This window comes from Podarcis raffonei, chromosome 3, assembly GCF_027172205.1.
Source record: "Podarcis raffonei isolate rPodRaf1 chromosome 3, rPodRaf1.pri, whole genome shotgun sequence".
Classification (NCBI taxonomy): domain Eukaryota; kingdom Metazoa; phylum Chordata; class Lepidosauria; order Squamata; family Lacertidae; genus Podarcis; species Podarcis raffonei.
In genome coordinates, this window is record NC_070604.1 from 56,513,705 (window position 1) to 56,541,145 (window position 27,441).

The window sequence follows — 27,441 nt, forward strand, 5'->3', positions numbered from 1 at the left end:
GTTTGCAAGGCATTCTCAGATACACCTTGATGTAGAGCTGCCATCAAAGTATTTCATTAACTTGATCTACTACTAACAGCTTGGATGGGGAACTGGTGGCATGCCAACTCTCAACAGTCCCAGTGAACATGGCCAATGGTCAGGGATTATGGGAGCTGTAGTTCAGCAATTTTTAGGGCATACTATGTTTGCTACCCTTGGCCCCTAGTAGAAAGCCAAAGGTAAAGGACCCCTGACAGTTAAAGCCAGTCGCAAATGACACTGGGGTTGCAGCGCTCATCTCGTTTACTGTCTGAGGAAGCCGACGTTTGTCCGCATACAGTATTTCCAGGTCATGTGGCCAGCATGACTAAGCCGCTTCTGGTGAAACCAGAGCAGTGCACGGAAATGCCTTTTACCTTCCCGCCAGAGCGGTACCTATTTATCTACTTGCACTTTGACGTGCTTTCGAACTTATCTGTCATTAATCTACCATGTGCAATTCTCAATTAATTACATGGTGGAGTGTTTTCCACTTGAATGACTTTGAACAAAACTTCTAAAGCAAATGCAGATACAACTGGCTAGAGCAGATAAAACATAACCACATATATCATAAGGGTAATAAGCTTAAAACACATAACTAATACTCAGAGGTTTTAAAGCATATGTGAGCGTCAAGCTTATGATATGCTGGCCATCCACAACCCCCAGAATTCTTGGGTGATGTTTCACCAAAGCCCAAATAGTTATTTTGGATTCATATAGGCAATAAAAAACATTCAGGTTGCTCTTTTACAGCTTTTATTCATGGGATGAGATTACCCTTTGTAGATTGCCAAGAACCCCCTCCTTTCCATGCAGTAGTGGTTTCAAGCTCCTTACAGGCAAGTGGTGCAGGCCCTGTGCTGACAAGATCTGTGGTGGGATTCTTACTGGATGAGAACCCTAGCCTCTTCAATGCCACCCTATTTTGTTGACACAGCCTTTTCACATTTTAGTATCTACATGAAACCACTGAGTGAGGTCATCCAGAATTGTGGAGCAAGTTTTCAGCAATATGCGGATGACACACAGCCTTACTTCTCCTTTACATCTGCAGGTGGAGCAGTGGATGTGCCAGACCATTGTCTTGCCTTGCTAGTGGACTGGATAAGAGCCAATGCACTGAAGTTCAGTCCAGATAAGACAGACACACTGGTCAGTTCCCTGTATCAACTTTGTCGCCCTCCTATGCACACATTCCAGCTTGTCAATATTGATTATCACTGTGTCTTTTTATGTTATAAACCACCCTGTGATCCTCTGATGAAGCAGGCATACAAATTTAATAAATAATAAAATAATTATTTTATTTCTCCATGTTCTCGTGGCCTTGGAAACTATTTATGTTTTACCGGAATTCTACATAGGGAGATAGCTAGCAGGAAACTCCCATGTCAACCTATAATGTTCTCGAAGCCTTGGCAAGCATTCTGTGATCACTGTGAGACCATATTCTGCTTTATCTCTATAAGACAGATCACCCCTGCCCCAACTGAATCCCCGCCCCCCATTTGTACGCATTTCACTAAGTCCTTTGCAATAAATGCTAAATCTGCAGGTTCATAGAATTGCTGACTACACAGATTCATATTAACTGATACATCCATAGGTTATAGTTATAAAGATATGCAAGGCCTTATAGAGGGAAAATTGATGGCATCACACTATCTCCTCCTGATAACAATACTCTTCCTCAGTGTGACACTACAGGTGCATACAGGGAGGAAGCCTTTGAGGGGAGTGATTAACAAAAATAGATCACAAAACACACCATACTTTTAAAAACAAAAACACCCCATCATTCAGTCAGAACACAAAGTAAGCCCTGGAGAGAGTGAGTGTGTGTGTGTTATTGTAACCTTGGAGATATTATACTCTCTACATAAATTAAGAAGAGCTTCATGTTTTCCCACCATTTTGCCTGCAGCATCCTTTTTTCTATTAATAGGCCTAAACTCGACGACCTTCTTAAAGCACAGCTTATGCACCTCAAGCCAGAGAGAGCTACAGCACTTCAGTAAGCTACTGCACATCTTTTTGGCATGGTTCTCAGGCAAAGCATCAGACAAGCAGACAACTGAGATCCAAAAGTAAAGCATTTGAAGAATAATAGGAGCCACCTTGTTTTGCCCTTTATAAGATAAGAGATAGGGAGGCCAGCAAGCAAAGGGATGCAGTCATCGAGGGGGGACTGAGACCATTGGTCAGAGAATAAATATTATAATGGAAAAAAGGAACAATAATTAATAACATCAGTAAAATCTAGGAGCTGGTGGGACTGATTAAGAACCATTTCAGAGGGAGGGAAAGGTGGAGACCTGCCGAAAGCGTGTGGCAATCCTGCATGCCACTTTGAACTGTCTGGAGACAGGCTGGGAGAAAAGAAAACTGTGAACAAAACAGCAGACTCCAACCTCCCCTTTTTACATTCTATAATCATTAAGATTCTTTGTAATAAATGAATGAATGAATGAATGAATGAATGAATAAATAAATAAATAAATAAATTACACTAATGCCTGGAGAGTTTCTCTTCAATGCAATTCAATACATGGTTGCAATCTGATGAAATTCATACCTGATATCCTGGCATGAAGGTTCTGTTTAACAACAAAGTCATCCGTTTGAGGAATGGACTGAGAAAGGGTCATGGCTGCCCTGCACAACGCATTGTCAAAAACAGGGAGCACTTCATTGGGAAAAGCATTAAAATATTCACCAACTTCCATGTTGGTCTCAAATAGCGTCATAGCATCAACAATAACTGGGTAATGCGTATCGTCATCTTTTTCTCTTAAAATCAGCAAGAGGTCATTTTTGTGGTGTTCCAGAACATACGACTCAAACACTTGTCCAATTAGGTTTATCTGTTCCGTACTTAGAAGCATAGTGAACCTATAATTAGAAAATGAAAAAAATTTCATTAAGCCAGTAAAAATGCACATCTTTAAATTATTTGCAGACGACCTTTCTTTTTCTTTTGGGTTCCATTGTGAGGGATGGCTATAAATTGAATAAATGAATAAAATAATTTTTAAAACACATTCTGGGCTTGTTTCTACAATTGACTTTGAACTTTTATCATGTTTTCTGCCTACCGTAGTTTCTGGTGGAAATTCTCTCCCACATCTCCTGTACTTCTACAAATTTCAGTAACAATGTTTATTTTTACATGGTGTGTTCCCCACCAACTTTTATTTATTCATATTATTATTTAAACAATTTACATACTGCTTAACTACAGTAGTCTCTAAATGATGCACAGAAAATACAATAAAGGTAAACATCAGTTAAAACTATAAAATCAGAGATTAGTTAAAATGCCTGCTAGAATAAATAAGTGTTCCATAGGCGCCAGAGGTTCAACAGGGTTGAATGACCTCAACTGGAAGGGAGTTCCATAAAACTGGGCCAACAATACAAAATGCATAGTTTTGGGCGGATACGAGCCATGCCTCTGAACCATGGGGGACCACCAACAGTGTTTCCTCTAATACCTCAGTGATTGGGCAGGTATAGGCCAGAGATCACCAACTGGATGCTTGTGCAAACCATGGTGTCCATGAAAATGTCCCAGAAGCTGAGCTTTCATTTCTTAAAATTTAAGTCTCAGGCCCTCCTAGAAAGAAAATTATGGGGCAAAATGTGCAGGTACTAAGGGGCACCCCAAAACTTGTTCTGTCAGAGGAAGTGAAACCCCAACCAGAACTGGAAATTTTCTAGTCTCTTGGGCACAGGAACCACGAACCCACAGAGCCTCTGTCTTCCCAGGGCTCAGGTTCACTTTACTGGCCCTCATCTAGTCTACTGTGCCCAGATAATGCTTGACATCACACACAGCCTCTCCTGATTCAGATATTATGGAGCACTAGAGCTGTGTGTCATCTGTGTACTAATGACACTTTGGGACCAAACTCCCAAAAGACCGCATGGGGGACAATAATGTACACATTATACCTATCTGGTGTTTAACAAATGATAAACATTATTACTGATATAGCAAATCAGTTCTTATCCGACCATGCCTATTTATTTAAACCGACAAATTTAAAACTGCTCTTTCACGCACAGAGCTCTGAAAAGGCAGGCTTCTAAGTTTTAGCAAGCAGGTAAGAATTTCGGAAACTCCATTCTTTTATTGCAACATGTGAGCTGCCCTGAAAATTAAAGGGTGGTGTTATACTGCAAATCGGCTGAGCAAATAAAAAAATAAATCAATGTTTGATTTTAAATTGAATTAAAAATCAGTATTTTTAATACCTCCTAATACTCTGGGTATGTATCAGCTGTAGTTTGGTTCAGTTATCAACCTGAGCAATGCTCACTGGTTAACTTCCATGTATCTAAGACACTGGGGCAGCCAAGGTGGCTCCCTCCAGATGTTAGGATCCAGCTCCACTCAGCCCCAGCCTGCAGGGGTCAGGTATGATGTAGTCCTACATTGACCGGAGGGTGGCACCTTGCTTACTCCTGTTCTGAAGACGGGTACAGGAGCTCACAGAACTTTTGCCTTCTGACCAGGAAGCCTTGAAAACTCTCTTTTTGGTGCTTCAGGACTGAACAGGAAGGAAGACACCAGGACTCCTGCTCCAGTAATCACTGTGGAGAAGAGATAAGCTGGGCAGCTGCAAGTTTTGAGGGGTAGAGGGGAGGCCAAATTCCTTCTCCTCCACCGCCATGTCGCCCTTGACTTCGGGCCTCCTTATTCATTTTTTATCACAGGTGTTCTTGCAGCTCACCCGGCAAAGCGGCCCCCACAAAAACCTAACACGCTGCTGACTACCGGTATGTCCCCAGAGCGGAGGGAGAGGCACTTTGCGCATGTTCTCTTCTCCACACGCTCAGTCGTACTGAGCTCTGATCGAAAACATTGCGCGCCTCAGGCTAAACACTCTCAGGCAAGCGCTGTGTGCGGACGGGGGAGGGAGGGGAAGCACCGAGCCGGCTGCAGCCCCAGAAGGAAGCGGCATTTCCCGCCTCCGGAGCGCAGCGCTCGTGGGAAGCAAAGCCCCGCCCCGCCGCCGTGCTCAGGGCGCCGGGAGCCCCCGGGGGTTGATGGTTTTGTGACTTGTTGCAAAGAGCAGAAGCCGTAAAGGGGCGGCGGGAGAAGTCGGCTGCAAAGTAAAGCGAGGCTGAAATGGAAGATCCGCCTGTGTACAAACCAATTCCGCCGCTGTGGGAGACGCACCTCTTCAGGCGGAGTGGCGTCTTCGCTAGGAAGCGTGTGGAGGAGGAAGTAACCCCGGAGGAGCGCGTTATTGGGGGGAAAGAGAAAGAAAGAGCTCCCCCGCTTTTCCTCCGGGGTTCCGTCTCGACTTACCCAGGCGGGTCGGCCGGCAACTCCTCGCAGTCTTCACTGCTGCCGGCGGGTGGAAGCTGCGGTGGGTGGGACGAGCGCTGTGCAGTTGGCGGGAGCGACGAGGCGCCTCTCGGTCCCCGCCTTCTCTCCCAAGTTCGCTCCGGCCCGTTCAGCTGAGCTGGCTGCTGGTTATTAGGAGGAGCTTGGGAGAGTTGATGCGAGACGCCGGAGAGAAGAGGAGGAGGATAGTGATGCCTCTCTTCTCAGGAATAAACCCAAGGAATCAGCAGCGGCGGGGAGAAAGTGAGTTGTTACTCCCCTCTCCTCCCGCCCCTAACTAGAGGTCAGGCAGGGGTGCAAAGATTAACAGCGCGCGAGCATAGGCGTGCAATGGGGGCTTATGTCCCGGTAACTTGCCCTTTTCATGTGAGCCTCGCTTGGGCATCGTATTGCGTCCTAGCCTAAGACTCTTAACGGGATTACCTGGAAGGTACTGCCCGTTGAACTTCGTACCACTTGTGAATAAATATAATGGTAGGCATATGTGTTTATTAATTAAGCACCTAAGTGGCAAGCATTGTCGGGAACAACGTATATGCAAAATATTGAGAGTTGTGGGGGTTAGCCTGCACGTGGCCCAAGTCCCTTCTAAATTCTGGGGTTCTGGATCCAACGAGGGTTAAAACTGTGTAGGATTCCATAGTTGAAGCAGCCAGACCAGCTTCTCTGTGTTAATGGACCTAAGCATGGTTATTAGTATAACAGAAGTGGTTTTGTGCCAGAGGGCAAATTGGTGGGTCCTGCTTCCCCACCTGGCTTATAGTAAGTAGGACAATGGTGTGTGAGAGCTGGGGGCAAGGAGCAGGCAGAAGCCAGTGAGTGAGAGCCATGCCTGATTTCTGCTGGAATCCAAGGCTGTGACTATGGGAGAAGCAAGACCTTCTAGTGTGTTAATGCTGTGAACCCCTCCATTGTAGGCTCAGGTTGTATAGATGTATAAATAAACCATGTATCATAAAGACAACAGTCTGCTGTCTCTCATTTCAAGGAAACTGATCCGTGGTTAAGGTCCTGGAACCCCTGGAATGTTCAATTTCCCTACAGTAGGAAAATCTACTTTATAAAAACCCTGAACTCTTGGGGACAAGGACTAAACTGTGATCTTCCAGGCGTTGCTGGACTACAAATGCCATACTCACTGGTGGTTTGCCATGCTGGCTGGAGCAGATGAAAGTTAGAATCCAACATCTGGAGAGCTACAAGTTACTCAATCCCACCACAGGCATTCTCAGTCTCTGCCTCTATGTCCGATATGGGGATGATAATACTGGCCTACCTCATCAAACTGCTGGAAGGATTACTGAGATACTGTATAGGAAGTCCTTTGAACACTTAAAAAAACCTCAAGTTTGAGTACTTGCCTGCAGCCCTCCATCCAGAAACAACTGGGTACAATGACTGCTGTGGCACTTTTTCTAGCTGCATTGTGAGTTGTTATGATACGATACAATAATCTTTATTGTCATTGTCCCATACAGAACAACGAAATTGAAAAATCTACATAAGACATTCAAAAACCAACCAGCCTGCTATCCCAGCCATCCCAACCTGGTTAGCCCCCTAAAAACTCCATTTTTAAATACAATATACTCCCATAGAGACTCCTTACACTGCGTTTAAAACCAAAATTGCATTTGGATAGTTTCTCAGGTGGCTAGTCCTAGTCTTATGTTACCTATGTTTATGTGGAATTTCCGGGGTGGGGTGGCACGTTTCTATTTTCCCCTCATGAACGCTCATGTCTAAAGTCTTTAAAACAGAGGTGGCTAATCTGTGGCCCTCCAGCTGCCACTGAACTATAGCTACCAGTCCCAGCCAGCATAGCTGGGATTAATGGGAATTGTGGTATAACTACATCAAAAGCTCTGCAAGTTAGCCACCTGTTTTAAATTGTAGAAAATGCCTTTAAAAAAATTAAGTATGACCTTATGCAGTGCTCCTTTCTGCCTTCATTCTTCCCTTCTTTACTAGATAATCAGGGCTGACCCTTGTTTCTCTCCTGCCAATACACTGATGCCGATGATGCCACTGCAACTATAAAATAGCGGTATCACAGGCAACCTATAGTATTGTTGTCTACATCCTTGCTTTGGGCTTTTTACCCAAGCTACTGTAGAGTTGTACCGTTCTATGTTCAGTAGGTGGTAACAGCTAACAGTCAACTTAGCTAATCTATTGTCTTAATTCCGGTGATAAAGGTGGAGAATGCAGATACTCAGTTAAGTTGGCCTTCCTTTTGGACACCACCACATCGGTGACAAGGTACAGAGCAGGATAAGGACTTTCCTTAAGACCCAAGGGTACATCATACAGAGCAGAATCAGCATAAATCATAAGCAACTGTGTTTATACAAGAATTGCCTTTTGCTCATAGGTTCCATCACAAATATTAACAAATAGAGGGTGACAAGAGTTTCCTTTATTCATCCATTTCTGAGGAGCAATGTATGTGTAAATATCTTATCAATGTGCACGCATTCCCACAATTTAGAACCTATTATTTTAAAAGTTTAGTGTGTTGGTGGGGAGAGCAACTTACAAACTGACAACACAGACAATAGAATGATTCGTTCTCGGCATACTTATATTGCTGAAAATTATTATCTCCTTATGCCTAGTTTGCATTCTCCCAGGATTCCTCAAAGGACCTTGTGATGATTTTTACAGCACTTTTATTATTATCATAAGTGCCATCAATAAGCTTAGTGTTTTACCTAGGTTCATAAACAACCAATGGACTTAAGAATCTAAATTTTGACAGTGGGAAGAGCAAGAGGGTAGGGGAGCAAGAAATGACAATTGTAAGGAACAAATACAAACAATGTATCTCTCACTTGGTTATTACAACTGGGAATGAGGATTTGAGGTTTAAAGAACTGCTTCAGAAAAAAAGCACAGCAAAGAGTCAGGGCAGTATCTTAAAGATTAACAGTTTTATTTGTTGTGACATTAGCTTCTGTGTAATAGAATTCATTTCATTAGATGCATCAGATCCAGCAGATGAAGATGATTTTAGTCCATGAAAGCTTATACCACAATCAATCTGTTAAGTCTTTAAGAAGCCCTAAGACTGTTTTTGCTGCAACTGACTAGCAGAGAGAAGGGGCACCACAGGGAATTCCAACCTTGTGGTGTAAATAAGATTAAACTGGCATAGGCATTTGGGGATTGGAACAGGCTGTTGAGAGAGCTGAAGGCATAGAGGCTACAGATAGACACATACAAAAATATTAGAGCAGAATGGCAAGGTGGAGCAAGTGTCTGAATTACTCTGAAGCAAAGGACAGGTTAAAAACAAAAACAGTAAAACAAAACCCGTTTGATCAGGATATTTAAAAAGCTGTGGAATTATTTTCCCAGCAATGCCAGGATTGTGTCCATATGGTATAGTCCTGCCTAAACTTTCTTATGTTTCTTTGTCTTATGGTGTAGCTTCATCCACTTTTGCCATCAAGCCCTGCCCATGCTATATGATATAGTGACATAGTATGTAGGCATCTTTGAAAACACATTGAAAGGAGTAGAGAACAGCATTTTCCACAACACACACACAGGTTTGGACCACAGAAATCATCAACCTAAAATAGTCTAACTGGGGCGGGGGCTTGTATTTTGCTTGTGGGAGGTTAAAAAATTGATAAGGATAGTACGGATGGTGAGGGTTTTTCCCATCTAGAATTGATAAGTAAAGCAATATTTTTAAATGTTATGTCCACAAACTTTCTAATTCCTGTCTGTGGAATGTAAGAACAAGCTTAAATAATGCAAATTTTCCATTGGAGATAGTGAATAGCTTCACTTAAGTCACTTTTATGTGTACACCACATAAAGGGAAAAGCTGTGGGAACCTGTCCTCAGGATTGTGCAGTGCAGCCAGCCCCCAAGTACACGTGAAAGGGACTTTATATGTGAAGAATACATGAGTTGCTGATATGAGAGGATGATTTTTGGAAGAAGATTTACGCATCTAGCTCATTACAGGCCTTTTAAGGCAAGTTTTAAAACTGCTTCAGGACACCTAGGAGCTCTTTGACACTTATTAGGGTTGCTCAGTTAGTAGTTTCTCTGAAATGAATAAGGTTCTCTGAAAGGCAGCATGCCTAGCAATATTGATCTTCCCCCATGAAGAGCATTTTGTAAACAAGAAAACCGAAGCAAAGTAAACTTTAAAGATTGCTATACCTATACATAACGGTAAAGGTAAAGGTACCCCTGACCGTTAGGTCCAGCCGCAGATGACTCTGGGCTTGCGGCGCTCATCTTGCTCTATATAAGCCGAGGGAGTCGGCGTTTGTCCACAGACAGCTTCCAGGTCATGGCCAGCATGACTAAGCTGCTTCTGGCAAACCAGAGCAGCGCACGGAAATGCTGTTTACCTTCCCGCCAGAGCGGTACCCATTTATCTACTAGCACTTTTGGTGTGCTTTCGAACTGCTAGGTGGGCAGGAGCTGGGACCGAGCAATGGAAGCTCACCCCGTCGCGGGGATTTGAAACACCGACCTTCTGATTGGCAAGCCCTAGGCTCTGTGGTTTAGACTACAGCACCACCTGCATCATACCAGGTGCAAATATTTCTCATTTTTAGAGCTCTTTTGATAAAATAATGTAGTGACCTCAAAGAAGAAAAAAGAAACACAACACAACAAATACTTCAGAACATCATAGCAAAATCATCCAGTGTGTTTTATTTCACACAACAGCCAAGAAATCTGACTTTGACTCGATATGGCTTTCTTCTAATGTAAAGGCTGCATATACCTACAGTTAAATCCATCAACCATAGAGTATCTGCCAAACACTGCTTTAGATTAGCAGCAAAACATTAGAACACTGCTTCCAGTGAAGCTTTCAGGCTGAGTTTGCAAGAGATACATTTTTAAAATTCTGATTTAGAATATTTTATATTTTATATGAAAACATACAAATTATTCTTTTATACATATGCTACATATAAAACTTATTGTAACTATTAATGGTACCTTTGATTATGTTTTTGCATAATGGGAAGACATGGTCAGGGCTTCAGCAGAAATAATGAAGAGCTATAATTCTGTATCGAAGGATAAAAATCTTATTTAAAATAACCAAGCAATCCCCCCTCTTTTTTTAAAGATACAAATATCAGGTCTGAAAGTACATTCATAAAAGAAAAAAATTCTCCCTGAGATTACCAGTGTCAGCTGCATTGTGGTAATCTTGGAATTGACAACATCATCAACAAAAGTATATAAACCAGATTTGCCATGGTATTACATATTTTCTGCCAGAGAGATTGCACATCTGTAAGACAAGTGTAATAGAGTGGAAAATCAGGCTCATTTGCCATATGAAAAAGGTCATGTGGTCCCTGGCTTAATTTTATAATGTAAGATGGAACATCTTTCTTTGTAAGCTAAGTATGCTGGAGCTCTAATGAAAGATTTGCATGCTTTATTATGCATAATTGATTTAGCACTATTTTTTTTTGTAAAGCCTGAGTTTTGCTCCCAAATTATAATGTCCTCAAAATGCAGATTTCCATAAATGATTATTCATTAATACAGCATTACATAGTGTAGTGCCCCACATGTTCTAAAGAGCACTGTCTTTGTAGGTATTTATAAAATATTTGACAAAAGTTTGATGAAATCCAACATTAAAATATAGTAATTATAATTACTAAAGGGCAGATCAGTTGTAGATAAGAAATAAGGATGCCATGTTCTTACTATGTTCTTAAAATCACTCTAAAGGCCATCAGCTATACTACTGCTATTTATTTTGCATTCTTCACCACTTTTAGAGTAAACACAATTTTTAAAGTCAAGTTCTACAAGATAACTAAATAAAAACAGAAGGATTTAAACATATCTTCCCGCAGTCTGATTTTTAAACTGTTGACAGTTTTATTTTGATATACAATAACCATGCAACTGATTGCATTTGGGATGGGAGACAGGAGGGGGAAAGACTTTCCTGAAACCAAAGAAAATACATATTTATAGGAAAATGGGTAGGAAGCTTTAAGTTTCTTCTACGAAAATTTGTTATGCAGTAATTACAAAGTTTAAATACTCTTCCATTTTAAATAAAAATAAAAGTGTCATTAAGCACATTTATATTACCATGTCAAGTGATTCCAACAAATATCACATAAAATACAGTGCATTTTCAAATCAGAGAGACAAAATACTTTCTCATTCACAGTGTTTGACATATTACAGGTAAGCTTGTTCACATAAGGGTTTATTTTAAGGTCATGCTCTTATGAACAGTCCACACCACACTGTGCCACACACAAAAATAATCTCTCAGAATGTGAAGTAACGGGCAAACCATTCCTGACGTTGTGGATCGGGTGAAGCCATTGGAGAAGCTTCAGTCTGAGGAGGGCTAAATTCATAAAAAGAAAAGACAGATTTAACCTACAACCAACAGTGAAAATGCAGAAGGCCTGGAAAAAGCACAAAGAAGCCAATACGTAGCACACGATGTTTGCAAATCAAGTATCACGTCATAGGATAACCTGATTTAGTTAATGCCCATTTTTACTATTTCCGATCATCCACTCCATTGGAGAGCATCAGCAGCACATGGTCACTAAGCCACATAAGAGGGTGGGGGAAAATAGTATTTTTGGGGAGGCGGGGGAATGAATGGGATGGCTGCCTTTTAAAAAAAATGTACTGTGGGGAAAAGCGATTTTTGGAAGATCCTCTTTTAGCATCCTTTTCTTCTGGTCAAATTAGTTGTCAGAAGTATGATGCAAGCATCATATTCTTAAATACGTGCAGAATGAAAACTAATCTATGTATTTTAACTGTTTCATAGCCCAAACTGAATTATTGTAGGTTCATGCACATGGGGTTAGGTATGTTATAACAAGGAATTCAGTGCAAAGCAAACACACTTGCCACCCACAAATATAATTCCCAAATATACCTGCATGATGCAATCTTTATATTACTTTAACGTGCTAGTAAAATGTAATTGTTAGAAAAAATTAATAAAATAATCCCTACCGTTTTTTGGGGGTAATACAAGGCACGAAATAATTTGCAATGGAAACTCCAGCATCGCAATCCATGAATTCATGCACATGCATGTTAGTGACGCCTGAGCAAACATGCATACCACATGCACAGGGAAAAATAAGGAACATTTAATATTACAGGAACTCTACTTTGCCTTTAGAAAAAAAATACTATAAAATTTTATCATTCTCTCTTCTGCCCCCAGACTAAATTTTGCAGGTAACACTGAAGTGGAATTAAGAAGCAGGATGGAAAAGGCTTTTACTCACCAGACTATCAAGCACTATATATTTGACTTAATCTGATAGTAAAACTCATTCCATCACTTCCTAAAGCAAAGCTAAACTTGGGTATTTTAATGCTGAAACCCAGCATTAAATACATGCAGATATTTACACATATTCTAAGCTTGCTTCCAATAAAGATTTTATCTGAGGTAAGGAAAGGGAATAAATCAGCACACATTCATCTAACACAGAAAACAGTTTTGTCAGGTAAGATCCACTGTTACACAAATAAAGACCTTTAATATGGGGATTGTAACATTCTGAAAGGACAGCTAGTAATAACACAAACATTTAACACAATTGTTCATAAATGTAAACAATTGAAAGCACATGAACCATACTGACTGTGTAGTTCATTAGAAAAATGAAAGAAGGGTTCCAGACTTATTAGAAAAGGGGAGAGGAATTACATTTCAACAAGTTTTACAATAAAAAAGGAATACTGTAAAGAGGCTTAAAATATAGTGTGAAAATTAAGATTTGAAGTAAGATTTGTACTCCTGTGTTGTTCTTAAAGACATGTGGGTTCAGCTAAAAAGAAATAAAAAATTTCTCCAAGTTAGGAAAAACAAAAACTGGTGAGGCAGTGCTCACCTCAAAACCGTCTTGGGCTCTTTGGGTGGTATAGGATGTGGAAGTGGTCTGCTGCTGTTGAACTCAATATCATGGATGGGTGAATTTGGAATAGGATCCAGGCGGTTAGCATGTCCATTGCCCACTCCACTAGATTCCAGAGCACTTAGATTGGGGACACTCACAAACCTGTTTGCTGATTTATCATTCTTCTTCTTTTGCTGCATTGAAAATAACAAATGTAAGGAAGGGCCTGTACAGATAAGGAAATTACTTGGGCTTTTAAAATTCTCATTTCTTTGTTTCACCTGAAAGTGAGGGTTTGGATATTATTTATTTATTACAGTTTTAGTACAGCTGCATTTAAAGTGTTCTCCAGAGGGATACGAAAGCTAAATGCTCCAGCCAGTTTACTGCAATATTGAAGAGCTTGACGTAGCTTTAAATAATTTTGACAGTTTTAGTCTGTATGCAGATTCTTCTTCTTAAAGAACAATGTTAACTTTCTTGTTTACAATAACATGGTATTGGTCCAACTACAGAAATGTAGTGGGATAATCTGTTAGTTTCTAGTCTAATTACAGCCTCTTCCCAATCTCCATGCAACTTAAAAGAAAACTAGTAAACTTCACTCCTAAAGGAAATCTGACAGATAGAAAAAAAACCCCTCTCTATGAAAGTATATAATGGGCTAGATCAAGACTTAGTCACAATGAGGGACCCACATGTGGGGGGCTGCTGAGGGCCCAGTCAAACATGGCACCACCCTGGTTCCACAGTACTTTGTATAGGACTATATTATCCACCAACACTCTTTCTGTGGCCATCATCTTTCTAAAATGTTTACTCACAAATAAAACTTGTTTAACAAAGGTCTTTTAAAATATTGATTAAAAGTTTCCTGTTCACAGAGTCTGCTTGTTTAACTGCTTCCCTCTTGGTTCCAACTGGAGAACTGATTGATAGCTCCTTAATTGCTCCTTGAATAATCAATCTCTTAATTGCCCTAATGTCAGTTTATGTTCTCATTGTGGTGGAGGGCAACATTTTTTACAGATCTATTCAGTTTATTATTCTTTTCATATTTTATATCAAAATAAAACTATAAGGAATAAAAATAATGAAAGGAAACCAGTCATTAAAGCCTCCCTGGTGAGAACAGAAAAAATAAATTGGGACAACTACCATAGTTTCAAATCGACAGTAAGCAATAAAATGGGAAGGAACTGTAAATAGGAAACTTTTATCTAATCATATACGAGACCTGAGAAGCCTTAATAGTACTTTCCTGTCTATACTGGACAGGGTGCTCAATTGTGTTTTATTGCTGCAAAAAAGAGAGCCACAAATCAGGTATGACAGGAGTTTAATACTGAAAGCATTTGATAGCTACACTTTGACACTGACATTGTCCCAATTCTTTGTAAAATGTGGGTGAACAAAGAATGGCAATTCCAGAGGAAAAAGGCTAGTGTGAAAGCAACCTTAGTGAGTTTTTCCAGCCGCATGCCAGGCTGTTTCCACTAGATGGCACACATGGATCTATTCTTCAGAGTGAAGTATCCTTACTGCAAGACTCCAACAGACAGATGAACTGGTGATGCCACTAATAAGATTTTAGTATCAACCATTTATCAATTTGCAAAAACCAAACAATTATTTGCTTTTTTTAATCAAGTCAAAACTTCAATTTTGCCATAACATTTGTGATGTTTTGGTTGGTCCTAATATAAAAGATATTGTCAAACTGGGTTTTACTTTTTTTTCTAGACCAACACTGCTTCCCTTGCTTTTTCTCCACAGTGTGCATGCTCACTACGGGAATGGGATTTGGATCTCAAGAAACAACTTCATAATGACTGCACATGCCCTGCACAATTGAATAGTCATCTAGAAGGGGCCTAAGAGATCAAACCGCAGAAAGGACTAACAACGTGGAGATTTGGAAAAAGGAAACCTCCGTGTCTACAATAATTCTTAAAAAGGTTCAGGTTTGTTGTCCCAGGCAGTAGGTTGTGGGGGACAGGAAAATAGCATCCTGCTCTGATGTTGCTGCATGTCAGAGGGCAGAGGCATACCAGCAACCTCTGAAGTAAGTGGAACCTGGCTGCAATATAAGGAGTCACCGAGCATGTGCTGTACCCTTCTCTCTCATGCCATGTCACTGTCAGGACCAGCAGGAATGTAAAGGAGTCGTCAGGGCCTGAGGATGAGGAGGTATGGCTGGTTATGGCCTACCTGCTTATTAGAAGACATGGGTGACCGTAGAAAGCCCTGCTTCCTTGCCCACCCCAGGAAGAGAAGTTGAGAAACTACAGTGGCAGAATATGACATGAACCTGCAGGCTTCCTTCTCTTGGACACTACTGAGAGAAGGAAGCCTGTATGGGCCACAAAGGGGAGAAAGACTTTTGTCCCTTCATGCCCTGCCCCCCTGCTGCCAGCATCTTGCCACTGATAGAAAGAAGTCTCTGGGGGCGTCCTTCTTTCGGTTCTTTACTGAAAAAATTCAGTAAAAACAAAACTGCACACTCTAAAACATAATACAGAAGCATACTGCTGCATCATACACACTCCACTCTGCCCATTCTGTCTCCCCAAGAACCAAACTTTCAGCCTTGGGAGAACAAACCTTGTATTCTGCTTGTGCTTTGCTTAGTGGGAAATAAACCACAGCGTAGGCGTGCAGAAGTGGGCACAATTCAGCAGCATGCACTAGCACACTGCTCATTGATGAGAAGCCACCATTACTGACCATGGCTTACTGTTACTGATGCTGTTGAAAACCACATGCAGTTGGCTTTCTTTTTTGTGTCTTTCACAGTGTTATTGATCCTTTTTATTTGTGTAATATTAGTAATTCACGTTTTCCCAGTTTCGTCATTGTAAGTGTATGACATACCTTCACCAGAGGGTTAATAACACCAACATTAGGACTTGCATTAAACACCTTGTTGAAGTTAGTCTCCCTATTGACTAGTTCCAGTTGATAGAATTTCTTGTCATCCTAATAAATAACAAAAAGATTAAAATAAATTTCTGTATCAGTCACCTTGGATATTAAGTTACTGTGGCCAGATTGACATTCACTCACTCAAGAGTTCATTAATTACTAAAATCTGAAGGTTTAGAACTTAAACTCAAAACTGTAACTCATTACCAGAAGTCTGAAAGGTGGTCATTTTCATACTCAGCATAATTCTTACATTCATGAGTGTGCCAGAGTGATTCAACTTCATCCTTTACATGGGGATTTTTACCTACTTCCTTCATTTCATGGACAGCTGTACAAAGAATTGCATTGGCATTCATAACTTCCTAAAAATTCTTTGGATGCTGGGATCATTCCACTGGTTTCATTTATGTCCCAAACCACATTTGCAAGTTACTTCTATATCACAGCAAGGAAAGCCACCAGTGGAATCCACCATAGCTGGGATGAAACAATGGGATTCTGAGTTCCTGCTGGGCATGTGTCCTTGTGCTAGCATGCAAGTTTAATAGGAAAAATTGCAGTGGCTCACAGAAATTGGCCACTCAGGAACACCACTCCACCACCCTAAAACACTGTTTTTTTCACTTTGTACACAACATCCAAGAACTTCAGAGAAGATAAGAGATAAGAGAATTATCATTTTGCACTCCCCACCTCCTCCAGTTCATGAGCTCACTTAGGGTTCCCTGTTGGAGGCTCCCCCAAATCCTGAAGACAGCACAGGGAAAACTAAACATCATTTTGAGAGAAGACATTAAAATTACTTTAAAATTAAGGAAGCAATTCCTTACATCATTTTGGCATGCCTTTGAACTTACTTTGTATTTATAATTTAGGTCTTTACAGAGTGGTAAAAGAGCAGGTCTTCTGCCTGCTCTAAATCCATTCAGGACTATGACTGCTCTACCATATAAAAACAAGTAATTTAAGGGGTATCTCAGGGGATTTGACAAGAGTTATTAGCCTTTGGCATGCTCATACCAAAAGAGCACCAAACTGTCTTACAATCAGTTTCTTTATTAGCTGATCCCTCTCAGCAATCAGGTCTTTCAACTCTGCAATAAGCTGTACATCTTCTGGTCTTGATTCCCTGTTTTGATATTTTTCTTCCATTTCTTCTAAACTTTATAGGAGACAAAACATCACCCATGGGTTAATAATAGTCTGAAGTTCAGATATAATGCCATAAAAATCATGCTATCAAACTAACTCAATGAATAAACCACAAGAGCTATTATGTGATCTTTTACATACTAAATGATTTCTTTAATGGTTGGCTACAATAAAGGAAATGGCATTTTGAGCTTGTGGGCCACCATCTGCCATAATCAGAGTGGAAGTCACATAACCAATGTTTACTTCTTCCCCACAAAAGATACTAAAGCTAAAACAACTAAAACAAATCCACAAATGTGTAAGACAGTATCAGACTAACTGCTGAGGAACAATTTAGCAAGAACGGTATAAGTGCCACAAACAACAAATAGCAATTACATCAAGAAAATCGTGAGATGGCTTTAAACAGGGAATGAAGAAGCATTAAAGGAGAGAATGGAAATAAGCACACCAATTTACATAGAAGCTGTAAGGAAAGCCTAATAAAACGAAGCCTAGCATTCGTAGAGGTTAGTAACTTTTGAATACAACTTTAGATTGCTATTTGGTATTGAATCATTATTCATATTCTTGAACACTAACAAATGGGTTCAGAATATTAATTTCCAGATGACAATAAATGAAAGGGCTAATTCACAATTAAGCTATTCTTGTAGGTAGGCCATGTTGTGGGGTGTGGGAGCACAGGTGTGAACTGGGGCTTACATGATTGGGCTGTGAACCTGTACTGAGCTATCTATCAATTATGTCTGCAATGGAAAAGCACTTTTTTCTAAAATTACTTTCAGAAGAGGCAATGGAATTACAAGTAGGTAAAATACCTTAGAAAATACCTTCTATCAGTCAGTTAGTCAGCCCAAATTTGACTCTCAGAAGGGCTCTTGCAGCAGTTTCAAAGGAGTATGTATATAGAAGCAGACACTTGATTTTGATCATACATTACTATCTAAGCTTCAGGGTCAGATGAATGACAGATGATGAACAAGAGTTTATTCAGTCCATCTCATATCCTAGCAATAAGATTATATCCCCTGGCTTATTGCTGTTAGTCTGGTTGCGTGGAAAGTTTAAGAGAGTCAAGTAGCTCAGATTTCCTTATATGGCAGTTTTTTCAAGGACATAATCTGACCATAACCATAAAAATAGTGTAAGAGATGCTTACAAACACTTTTGCGTATAATAAACTATTAAGTAGAAGGGGAGATGGGGTGTGTGAAGAGGTACAGTATCACATAAAGAGGGAATGAAGATGGAAGAAAATCAAAACCAAGGCCAATGTAGCAGTAATATGATGAGGTGCTTCTCCTAAAGATTAAATTCTCACTTCAAAGATATATAAAATGCATTTGTTAGCCATTGTATTAAAATAGTAAATACAGGCATGGTTGGAGCTTAAGCACAGAAAGGGACTGAGATGGTGTTTGCCTGCTCCACATTCCCTAGAATCATAGAATCGTATAGTTGGAAGGAACCCAAGAGTCATCTAGTCCAACCCCCTGCAATGCAGGAAGCTCCTGCAGCCAATCGGAAGCCGTGGAAGCCCCGCTGGACGTTCAGCTTCAAAAAATAGTTCGCAAAACGGAACATTCACTTCTGGGTTTGCGATGTTTGGGAGACATTCGGGAACTAAGCTGTCTGACTTCCAAGGTATGACTGTACTGTAAAGCTGGAAAAAGGTTCTGAAAAGGTTACATCATTTACGTCTTTTTTGGTTAGAAAAAAGGTGAATAAGTGGCGGACATGATAGAACTGTATACAATTATGCATGGTGTGGAGAAAGCTTTCTGCCCTCTCATATAATACTAGAATCCGTGGTCACCCAATGAAGCAGAATGCTGGATGATTTAGGCCAGACACAAGGAAGTACTTCTTCATACAGCATGTAGTTAAACAATGGAATTCGCTACCATAAGATGAAGTGATGACCACCAACTTGGGTGGCTTTAAAAGGGGATTAGAAAATTCTTGGAGGATAACACTATCAGTGGTTACTAGCCAGGATGACTGTAAACTCCCTCCAATATTGGAAGTGGCATACTTCTGAATGCTAGCTGATGAAGACTACAAGTGGTGAGAGTACTGTTGTGTTCATGTCCTGCTTGTGGGCTTCCCAAAAACATTTGGCTGGCCCCTATGAGAACAGGATGCTGGAATACATGGGTATGGGTCTGATTCAGCAGGGCTCTTCTTATGTGACTGAATACTCTCCTGCACACTGAAAAACAAATATGTCAGAGAAAAGGACTGTAAGCCTAGCTTTCAAGCCATGTTGAATTTTTAAGTTAAGGTTTCTTTTTTAATCTAGAGGCATATTCAAGCACTTGAAGGAATCTACCTTAAGCTGAAACACTGCTGTCAAGTTTGGTTTGAAAATTTGAAGGTATTTTTATGTTAAAATAATAATTTCATAAGAAGAGAACCAGTCCACTGAAGAACAGTGAACTCCACTTCCTACAAACCCCTGCAGAATTGAAACAAAACTACCAAAACTTTCTTTTTCTTCTACTACATTTTACTGCTATTGCAGGACAAAAGAAAACAAAGAGACAGGGACAGAGACAAGGATAACTGACTTAAAAGGAACAGCCAAGGATGAACCAGCCACAGAGATTAAATCAGACACAGTTTTCAGAATTAAACTTTTCAAGGCTTTTCATATATGTCCATATTTTGCCTAACTGTTCTTTCACTAATGACAGGCTAAAGAAGCCTTATCAGAAGCGACACACTTGTGGAATTCCCTCCTCAGGAAAGTTTGCCTGGTGCCAACACCATTATCCTTGTTCTCCCAGGCTTTTAAATGTATTTTGAGCTGCAGTCCTATCCATACTTACCTAAGACCCAGCAGTGTCGATGAGGCTTTCTTCTAAGTAGATATACATAGGACTGCACTGTTCTCTAACATGCTATATTTTATCTTGTTTTGCAGAAAGGCTGTGGGTGTGTCTAAATTATTCCACCAAAGTTAGTGGGTACACACACAAAAAAGACAAGTTTGGGCTTCTTTTTGAGAAGTTCCTCCACTTGTGCATGTCTCTCCAATGTCCATCATAATATACTGAGTAATACCGTAGATCATTCCATTCAAACTCTGCCCACATACGAAATGGTTTAATGTAATAAAACTTACGAAATTTGCAAAGCTGAATTAATTTCCTTGAGCAGCTCTTGGGTCTTATTAAAATCTGCCAGCATGCTTTGTCTTTCTCTGATGTGGTCTGCTGTCATGACATCCAGCTCTTTCTCATGTTTCTTGTTTAAATCTTGTTCATGCAGCCTGTTTAATTTATTTTATGTTAAAAAAGGTTATTCTTACACCAGCTTTGTTCATCTTGACTTCCTGCCATGTTTGCAAAGGATTTGTGCATAGCATCACTGAAAAGAGCTACAAAAACTAATTCTGCTATTTTTGTTTCTCTGATCGTCTAGCTTATTTCACTAAAAAGTCATCTCCTTTAATGCTTTGCAAATAAGCATGGTGAAATGTAAACAAAAATATACTTAAGGGCACTTTAATAAATATTAAATAGTAGCTTATGATTGTACCTTACCAATAGCTAATGTCCTCTAAACTCTGCAACTTGCAAATATTGTGGGCAGTCCAAAACTTAAATTTCACTGTTACTTCATCTGACATCAAATGGGCATAGTAATCTAGCAATTTGAATCTGACTGCCTAAAATATTCTAGGTAAGTTTCAAAAAATCAAGTACAGCCCTTCATTAATTTTAGGTTGCCAAATCAATCAGAACATATTACCTGACATTGCAAATATCCATACCTAATTTGTTGGTTGGATTCACTACGTATTCTGAGAACCTCCTTCCCTTTAAATTCCAGTTCCTTGGTTAGTGCACTTATGTTCTCATGCAGAGCAAGAATCTCCTTATCCAGTTCAGATATATGGTGGTCTCGATGCCTCAATTCATCCTGTAGATCTGATATCCGGCAAACAAACTCTTTTTCCTATCAAGCAAGTATCAATAAGTTAAGAATACTTTATATAACATATTCTTTATATGACACACTTGCTTCTGGTTGAATAAACATAACTTACTTTCCCATTTTTATATTTCTAGTTACTAGATAAGAGTAAAGAATCAGATTAAATTTAGAAAGGCTACAAATGGCAACATATTAAAAACTATAGATAGGGATTTGTACCTCCTGCCCCTACTTTGCCCTATTTCTTCTCCTCTGCAAAATATGGTGATCATGTTAGAGCTGAAAGGAGGGCTGAACCATCATTATAAAAAGTAATTATGGACTTAGAGACAGAGCTGTGCTTTTCTACACACACACACGCACACGCACACACACACACACACACACATTTCCTGTAGGCTCAAGACTAGCACCTCCATGCTACCCTCTGCTGCCAGAAATACTCTCCAGCAGCACAAGTGAAGTGCACATGTGCAATCTTCCCAGGAAGGTTTTGGGTGAGGTACTGAGGTTCATTCTGACCTTCCGGCTATTTTTCTGCAAGATTAGGTGGTCTCTGCCCACTGGTTCCCTTGAGGATTAACTGAAAACCAGGGGTGGATTTTCTAGATCAAACCTTGTTTGCAATGCATGGAAATTGCCATGGATCAGTTTTTCAGACATGCACAATTCTGTTTTAGCTGTTTTGGAGGGAAACTACCTCCTATGGTTTCTCTCTTCCCATTTTTGCATTTCTGCAGACCTCTAGGTTCACTTGGGCAAGCTGATACCTCCCTCTTGTCCATAGTTGATGCCATTTGCCTACATAAGCATCAGCACTTATTCTATGAAGTTGGAATAGAAGAAATGATATTGACTGAAAGGAGCCAGTATACTAAACAGGTACTAAAGGAGTTGCAATTTTTCTTAATGGCGAACATATGCTCTGTGCCCATAATTAAAAGATATTTACTCTCTTTTGGCTATGTGGAAGATATATACCTGGTGCCTGCTAAGCTCTATGCTTCTTTCAAGTTCCATTTTAGCAGCTGCTAGTTCTTGTTGATGGTTATGTCTTAGTTGATCAATTGCTGCAGCATGCTGATGGTTTAGTTCTGAGCGCAAAGATGCTGGAAGATAATAAACAGATTTTTTTGTATAGTTCTACAAGTAGTAACCCAAACCACACATATGTATAACCATGCATTTATTGCTTTAGGGGAATGACTAGACACGTAGTTTTTAACACATTTGTTTTCCAGCTATGTTGCCTCCTTTAGCTGAAAAATGTTAAATTTTGTCATACAATCAATCAATAAATGAGTGAATAAATGGAAATGTTTATCAATGTAACAGTAATTATTATTATATATTAAAATTGTGCTCAATGCCAAATTAAGCATTAAAAACCTTGCAGAATTTTATTACTCTGCGGTGTACCTAGGGTAAGCAATGTGATATTTCATATTACAACTCCAGATACTTTATATTACAACTCCCATCAGCCTCAGCCAGCATTGCCAATGATCAGGGATGATGAGAGCTGCAGTCCGCTTCATCTGCAGGGCACCATGTGGCTACTCTTGCCAAAGGTAATCTAAATACTTACTACATTCCTGGCACTCAAACTGCAGTGCCATTGTGAGTTGCATGGAATGTGGTTACATAAGTGTTGCCTATAACATTCAGTGAGAGCAACTCAGTTTCTGCCTCATTTTGTGACCCTTTAAAGTTTTATTTCAGTTTTCAATTATTTATGTACTTTTTTAAAGGCTGTTTTTCTTTTTTTCACAGATACACACCATTTTGTGACTCCCTGTGTCCACTAAGCATGCTCAGTGGCTTTTTTTGCGTTTACAGGTTGCTCTCTTTTTGCCCCCCCCCCATATTTTCTGTACTTCTGCAAATCTCAGGATTCCCGCATGCATGCTGCTACTTTCCTGTTGTTTCTCAGTGACCCAGTTTTGGCTCTATTTTTGTGAGCACGGGGACAATGAGTTTGCTCTTTAAAAGGAATTATTAATGAATGATAGTGATATGAATAGGCGATATGCACAAATTTAACACTGAAGAAAAGGGCCTAGTAATGAAAGACTGGGACAAAACAGGCAAGATGAGGGATAGTACAAGACATCTGTCTGAAACTATCATAGGAAGATGTGTATTTCTCAAATTTGGCACAAGTTTCCATTTAAAAAAAACCAACAACAGGAGCATTATCCTGAACAGGGGGTGATAAATAACAATACTGCACCAATAAAATGGGTAAATTGTGCTATAAAACTCTGGGTATCAACTACTTAGAGAATAGTCAGCTTTTCCTCAGAAAAAGTCTAAATGTAGCCCAACACACGGGAAACCACCCATTTTCATTTTCTGTATATTGGGCAGGACATGCCATCTGCCTTCTGCACCAGAAGTAATAGCTTATGTTTTAAATAGTCACATGAAAATACTGTACCAAGCATAGCTTTCCCTTCATCTTCTAGTTCAAAGCGAAGAGTCTGCAGTTCCTGTTCCATTTCTAGTTTGAAAGCATCCATAGCTTGCCTGTGTGCTTCTTTCAGCGCATGAAGTTCTTCTAAGTGCTTCTGTTTTAAACGTTCCTCAAGTTCCTAGCAAATTTAAAGGAGAATTGCTCTATGTGTATAGAAAAATATTCTTATCAATGAGGCAAAATGATTGCTAATTAATAATAATAATAAAACAACCCGCTGTTATTAACCAGCTACCTTTATTTTTTTGTAACTCCAATCCCACAACCTAGAGTGTAACCCCCTCACTTTTCCATTTTCCCACTTTCTGGACAAAATGTGGGTTGTTAGGGCTTTGGTTGGGCCTAGAGGTAAGGCCTCAAGAGTAATTCATCCCTCTACACATCCCTCCCATTACTGTTCAAGAGAAGTTAGAACACACATGTGTAGTTTCCTCTACGCCTCTCCACCCCTGCCTTTCTCTCAGTACAATGTTTCTTTGGGTGCTTTCTGAGTTCTCAAATGAAGATAAAGAAGTTCTCTAGAGTAATATCTCATAGTTCATGTTAACATACTGAAATCTGAAAATGTTAAGATGCTACAAAATACTGAATGAACATGCCTTTTGCTCTTCTTCTTTTGTTTCCTCCATGTTCTGAAATGCAAGGATATGTGCTTCTTTCAAGGACTTGTGTCTTTGTTGATGCTCTTCTTCTAGCTCTTCAATCTCTTGGGCCAGCCTCTGTCGCTCCTGGCTAAATTGTGCCTGAAGTTGCTGCATTGAAGTCTGAGACTGCGAAAGCTGCATTTCTAGATTCTGCTTCAACAGGGAGATCTAATTCACAGAAAAGCAAAGGTAACTAGAAATTCAAACTATAAACACTGTGTTTATATTTACTGATAGATATTTGAGATTTTTTATTGTGGTCACAATACAGAGACGTACAGAGATCCACAAGTGTGGTGTCCTGCCTTGCCAAATAGGAGCCCTCCCACACTGCATCAAGCAGTTTCTTATATGGTAGAGGAAAGCTGGTGGGCAGCGGAGAGACTACAGGTGTACTGTGTTCAGAAATGTTCTTGCATTTTTCAACATTTCCTCTCTGTATTGGGGCCTATTTTGCTTAGTAACACATTCTGGTTAATAGAAATTTGAATATCCAACTGCATGCAAGTCGACTTCTGTTTGCACAACAGGACTTTCTCTTCCTTTCCCATCCAGCTCCTAGTGTCCTCAAAATCTGCTCTAGAAAGATGGGGGACCCTATAGAGCAGAACCTGGGTGCATGCACAATGGACTACAGGGGGGAGGAAAGGAAGGGAAAGTCCCATGTGAGCAATTTTGTTGGGCTGTTGGCCAGACATCACTGGATGTCTCCTACAGTATATGCCTAATCAAGTATTACTATGAACTATAACTAATGAGCAAAGAAATACCACATAGTTTATGGCATGCAGATTAGCAATGTGTCATCACCAGCTGTTTGAATGTCAAGTGCAATACACTTTTAGTGGATTGCAATCCTACAGCCAGCTGAAAGCCAGTTCAGTTAAAGTTAATTCAAGTGCTGCACCACTGGCAGAGAGAGTGTCCTAATGGTGGGATGGCGCTTAAGCCGCTGGAGGACATCAATACACCCACTGAAAAGTTCAAGGATATAGGTGTCCCACTGGTAGTAGGGGCCAAAGTGGGGCATTTGGATGTGCATATCAGGAGCAGTCAAAGATCCATAGGATTTTAAGCCCCATTGTTTCTCCAACACACCTTCAAAAATGGCATGAAACTTCATTAGCCCTGGGGGGTTATGGTGGAGTAATGTCCCTTCCATTGGAATAAACAGCAGAGGTGAGGAATGAAAAATCTGTCACCATCCCATTTCCTGGCCTGGTTGAAGTGAGCCAAAATGGGTATAGATATGTAACTGCAATCCTACACACACCTGGGAGTAAGCCCCATTCATCTCAATTGAACTTACTTGCATGTAGACATGCATAACATTGTGTTGAGAAATTACTTATCAATTAAAAAAGATTCTATTCCATCACCGCAGTCAAGAGACTAAATATCAGTAAATTTTTTTGCCTAATATGTACTACCAAAATCAATGCTAATAATTCTACAGCACCTTCTAAAGAAAATTCATATCCTTTAACCCAGCTGTAAAACATGCCATTATTATGAATTTGTGGCATAGCTCATGCCTTCATAAATCAATCTAAAGGCCCACTGGCAGCCTTCAATTCAGTAGATGATTTCCTACACACCCAGTAATAGGCAACATGGGTACTAGCAGGGTAGAGAGGAACGTACAAACCACACAGGCTACTCCTGGTCTGGGCAATGCTTCTCACAGAGTGGTTTATGTAGCACCACCCAGGCCAAGTTCATCAGGCAATAAAAGAGAGTGCAACTTTAAATCCAGCAGGCACTCTTACTAGCAAAAAAATGAAGCTACACTGCAGAGGCTTCTGAGATATGACATCACTCTGCAAAGGTGCTACCAGGTCATTTTGATTTGAGAAACACCATTCCAAGACTGAACTCAGATGAAACAACAGCGTGGACTGAAGGCCCTTTAAGATTAGTAGTGGGGCATATGGTTTTCCAGATTGATAAAGTTAACTGATAAAATCATTGCAGTCATTAGTATGCTCTGCATTAGTCTGCAGTGGCTCATAGTACAAAACAAAACAAAAGAAAACACAAAAGAAAACAAATTGATTACTTATACCCCACCCACCTGGCTGGGTTTCCCCAGCCACTCTGGGTGGCTTCCAACAAGAGACTAAAAATACATTAAAATATCAGCCATTAAAAACTCCCCTAAACAGGGCTGCCTTCAGATGTCTTCTAAACGTTAGATAGTTGTTTATTTCTTTGACATCTGATGGGAGGGCTTTCCACAGGGCGGGTGCCACTACCGAGAAGGACCTCTGCCTGGTTCCCTGTAACTTTGCTTCTTGCAGTGAGGGAACCGCCACAAGGCCCTCGGCGCTGGACCTCAGTGTCCAGGCTGAACGATGGGGGTGGAGATGCTCCTTCAGGTATACAGGGCAGAGGCCATTTAGGGCTTTAAAGGTCAACACCAAAACTTTGAATTGTGCCCAGAAGCGTACTGGGAGTCAATGCAGGTCTTTCAAGACCGGTGTTATGTGGTCTCGGTGGCCGCTCCCAGTCACCAGTCTAGCTGCTACATTCTGGATTAGTTGTAGTTTCCTGGTCACCTTCAAAGGTAGCCCCACGTAGAGCATGTTGCAGTAGTCCAAGCAGGAGATAACTAGAGCATGTACCACTCTGGTGAGACAGTCCGTGGGCAGGTAGGGTCTCAGCCTGCGTACCAGATGGAGCTGGTAGACAGCTGTCCTGGACACAGAACCGACCTGAGCCTCCATGGATAGCTGTGAGTCCAAAATGACTCCCAGACTGCAAACCTGCTCCTTCAGGGCCACAGCTGCCCCATTCAGGACCAGGGAATCCTCCACACCCACCCGCCCCCTGTCCCCGAAAAACAGTACACAAAAAAGTCAGTATAGTAAGGATAGTGGTATGTATGCAGCAATATTTAATATAAAGATTGAACTCACAAATTATAATAGGAGTTTAAATGAAGACACATTTACGGTGTGATACAGGTAAAACAATAAAGCAATTATTCTAATTACTGGTCAGATTTTG

General features: G+C 40.4%; 2 protein-coding genes across 14 annotated transcripts in view; both read right to left on the minus strand.

Annotated features, from left to right (window-relative positions):
• The window catches only part of MCM9 (minichromosome maintenance 9 homologous recombination repair factor), a 29,222-nt gene extending 23,566 nt beyond the window's left edge, over positions 1-5,656 (minus strand). For 2 of the 6 annotated variants that reach the window (XR_008329516.1, XM_053381771.1), the window contains exons 1-2: positions 5,345-5,656; positions 2,603-2,919 (exon numbers count right to left, since the gene is read on the minus strand). Coding sequence is in view for 5 of the 6 variants with exons in the window: in XM_053381771.1 (XP_053237746.1) it covers positions 2,603-2,912 (310 nt within the window). In the remaining variant the exon portion in view is untranslated. Of the gene's footprint in view, positions 1-2,602; positions 2,920-4,284; positions 4,742-4,763; positions 5,134-5,186; positions 5,323-5,344 lie in introns of those variants that run through there. The other 4 variants (XM_053381772.1, XM_053381775.1, XM_053381774.1 and 1 more) reach the window with 4 other exon arrangements.
• Positions 5,657-10,043: 4,387 nt separating this feature from the next.
• The window catches only part of FAM184A (family with sequence similarity 184 member A), a 64,932-nt gene continuing 47,534 nt past the window's right edge, over positions 10,044-27,441 (minus strand). For 2 of the 8 annotated variants that reach the window (XM_053381788.1, XM_053381787.1), the window contains 9 exons: positions 24,388-24,600; positions 23,753-23,906; positions 22,294-22,421; positions 21,149-21,333; positions 20,498-20,644; positions 17,257-17,374; positions 16,159-16,263; positions 13,279-13,478; positions 10,044-11,756 (listed from right to left, as the gene is read on the minus strand). In XM_053381788.1, coding sequence (XP_053237763.1) covers positions 11,675-11,756; positions 13,279-13,478; positions 16,159-16,263; positions 17,257-17,374; positions 20,498-20,644; positions 21,149-21,333; positions 22,294-22,421; positions 23,753-23,906; positions 24,388-24,600 — 1,332 coding nt within the window. In that variant the 3' untranslated portion in view covers positions 10,044-11,674. Of the gene's footprint in view, positions 11,757-12,385; positions 12,480-13,278; positions 13,479-16,158; positions 16,264-17,256; positions 17,375-20,497; positions 20,645-21,148; positions 21,334-22,293; positions 22,422-23,752; positions 23,907-24,387; positions 24,601-27,441 lie in introns of those variants that run through there. The other 6 variants (XM_053381789.1, XM_053381790.1, XR_008329520.1 and 3 more) reach the window with 5 other exon arrangements.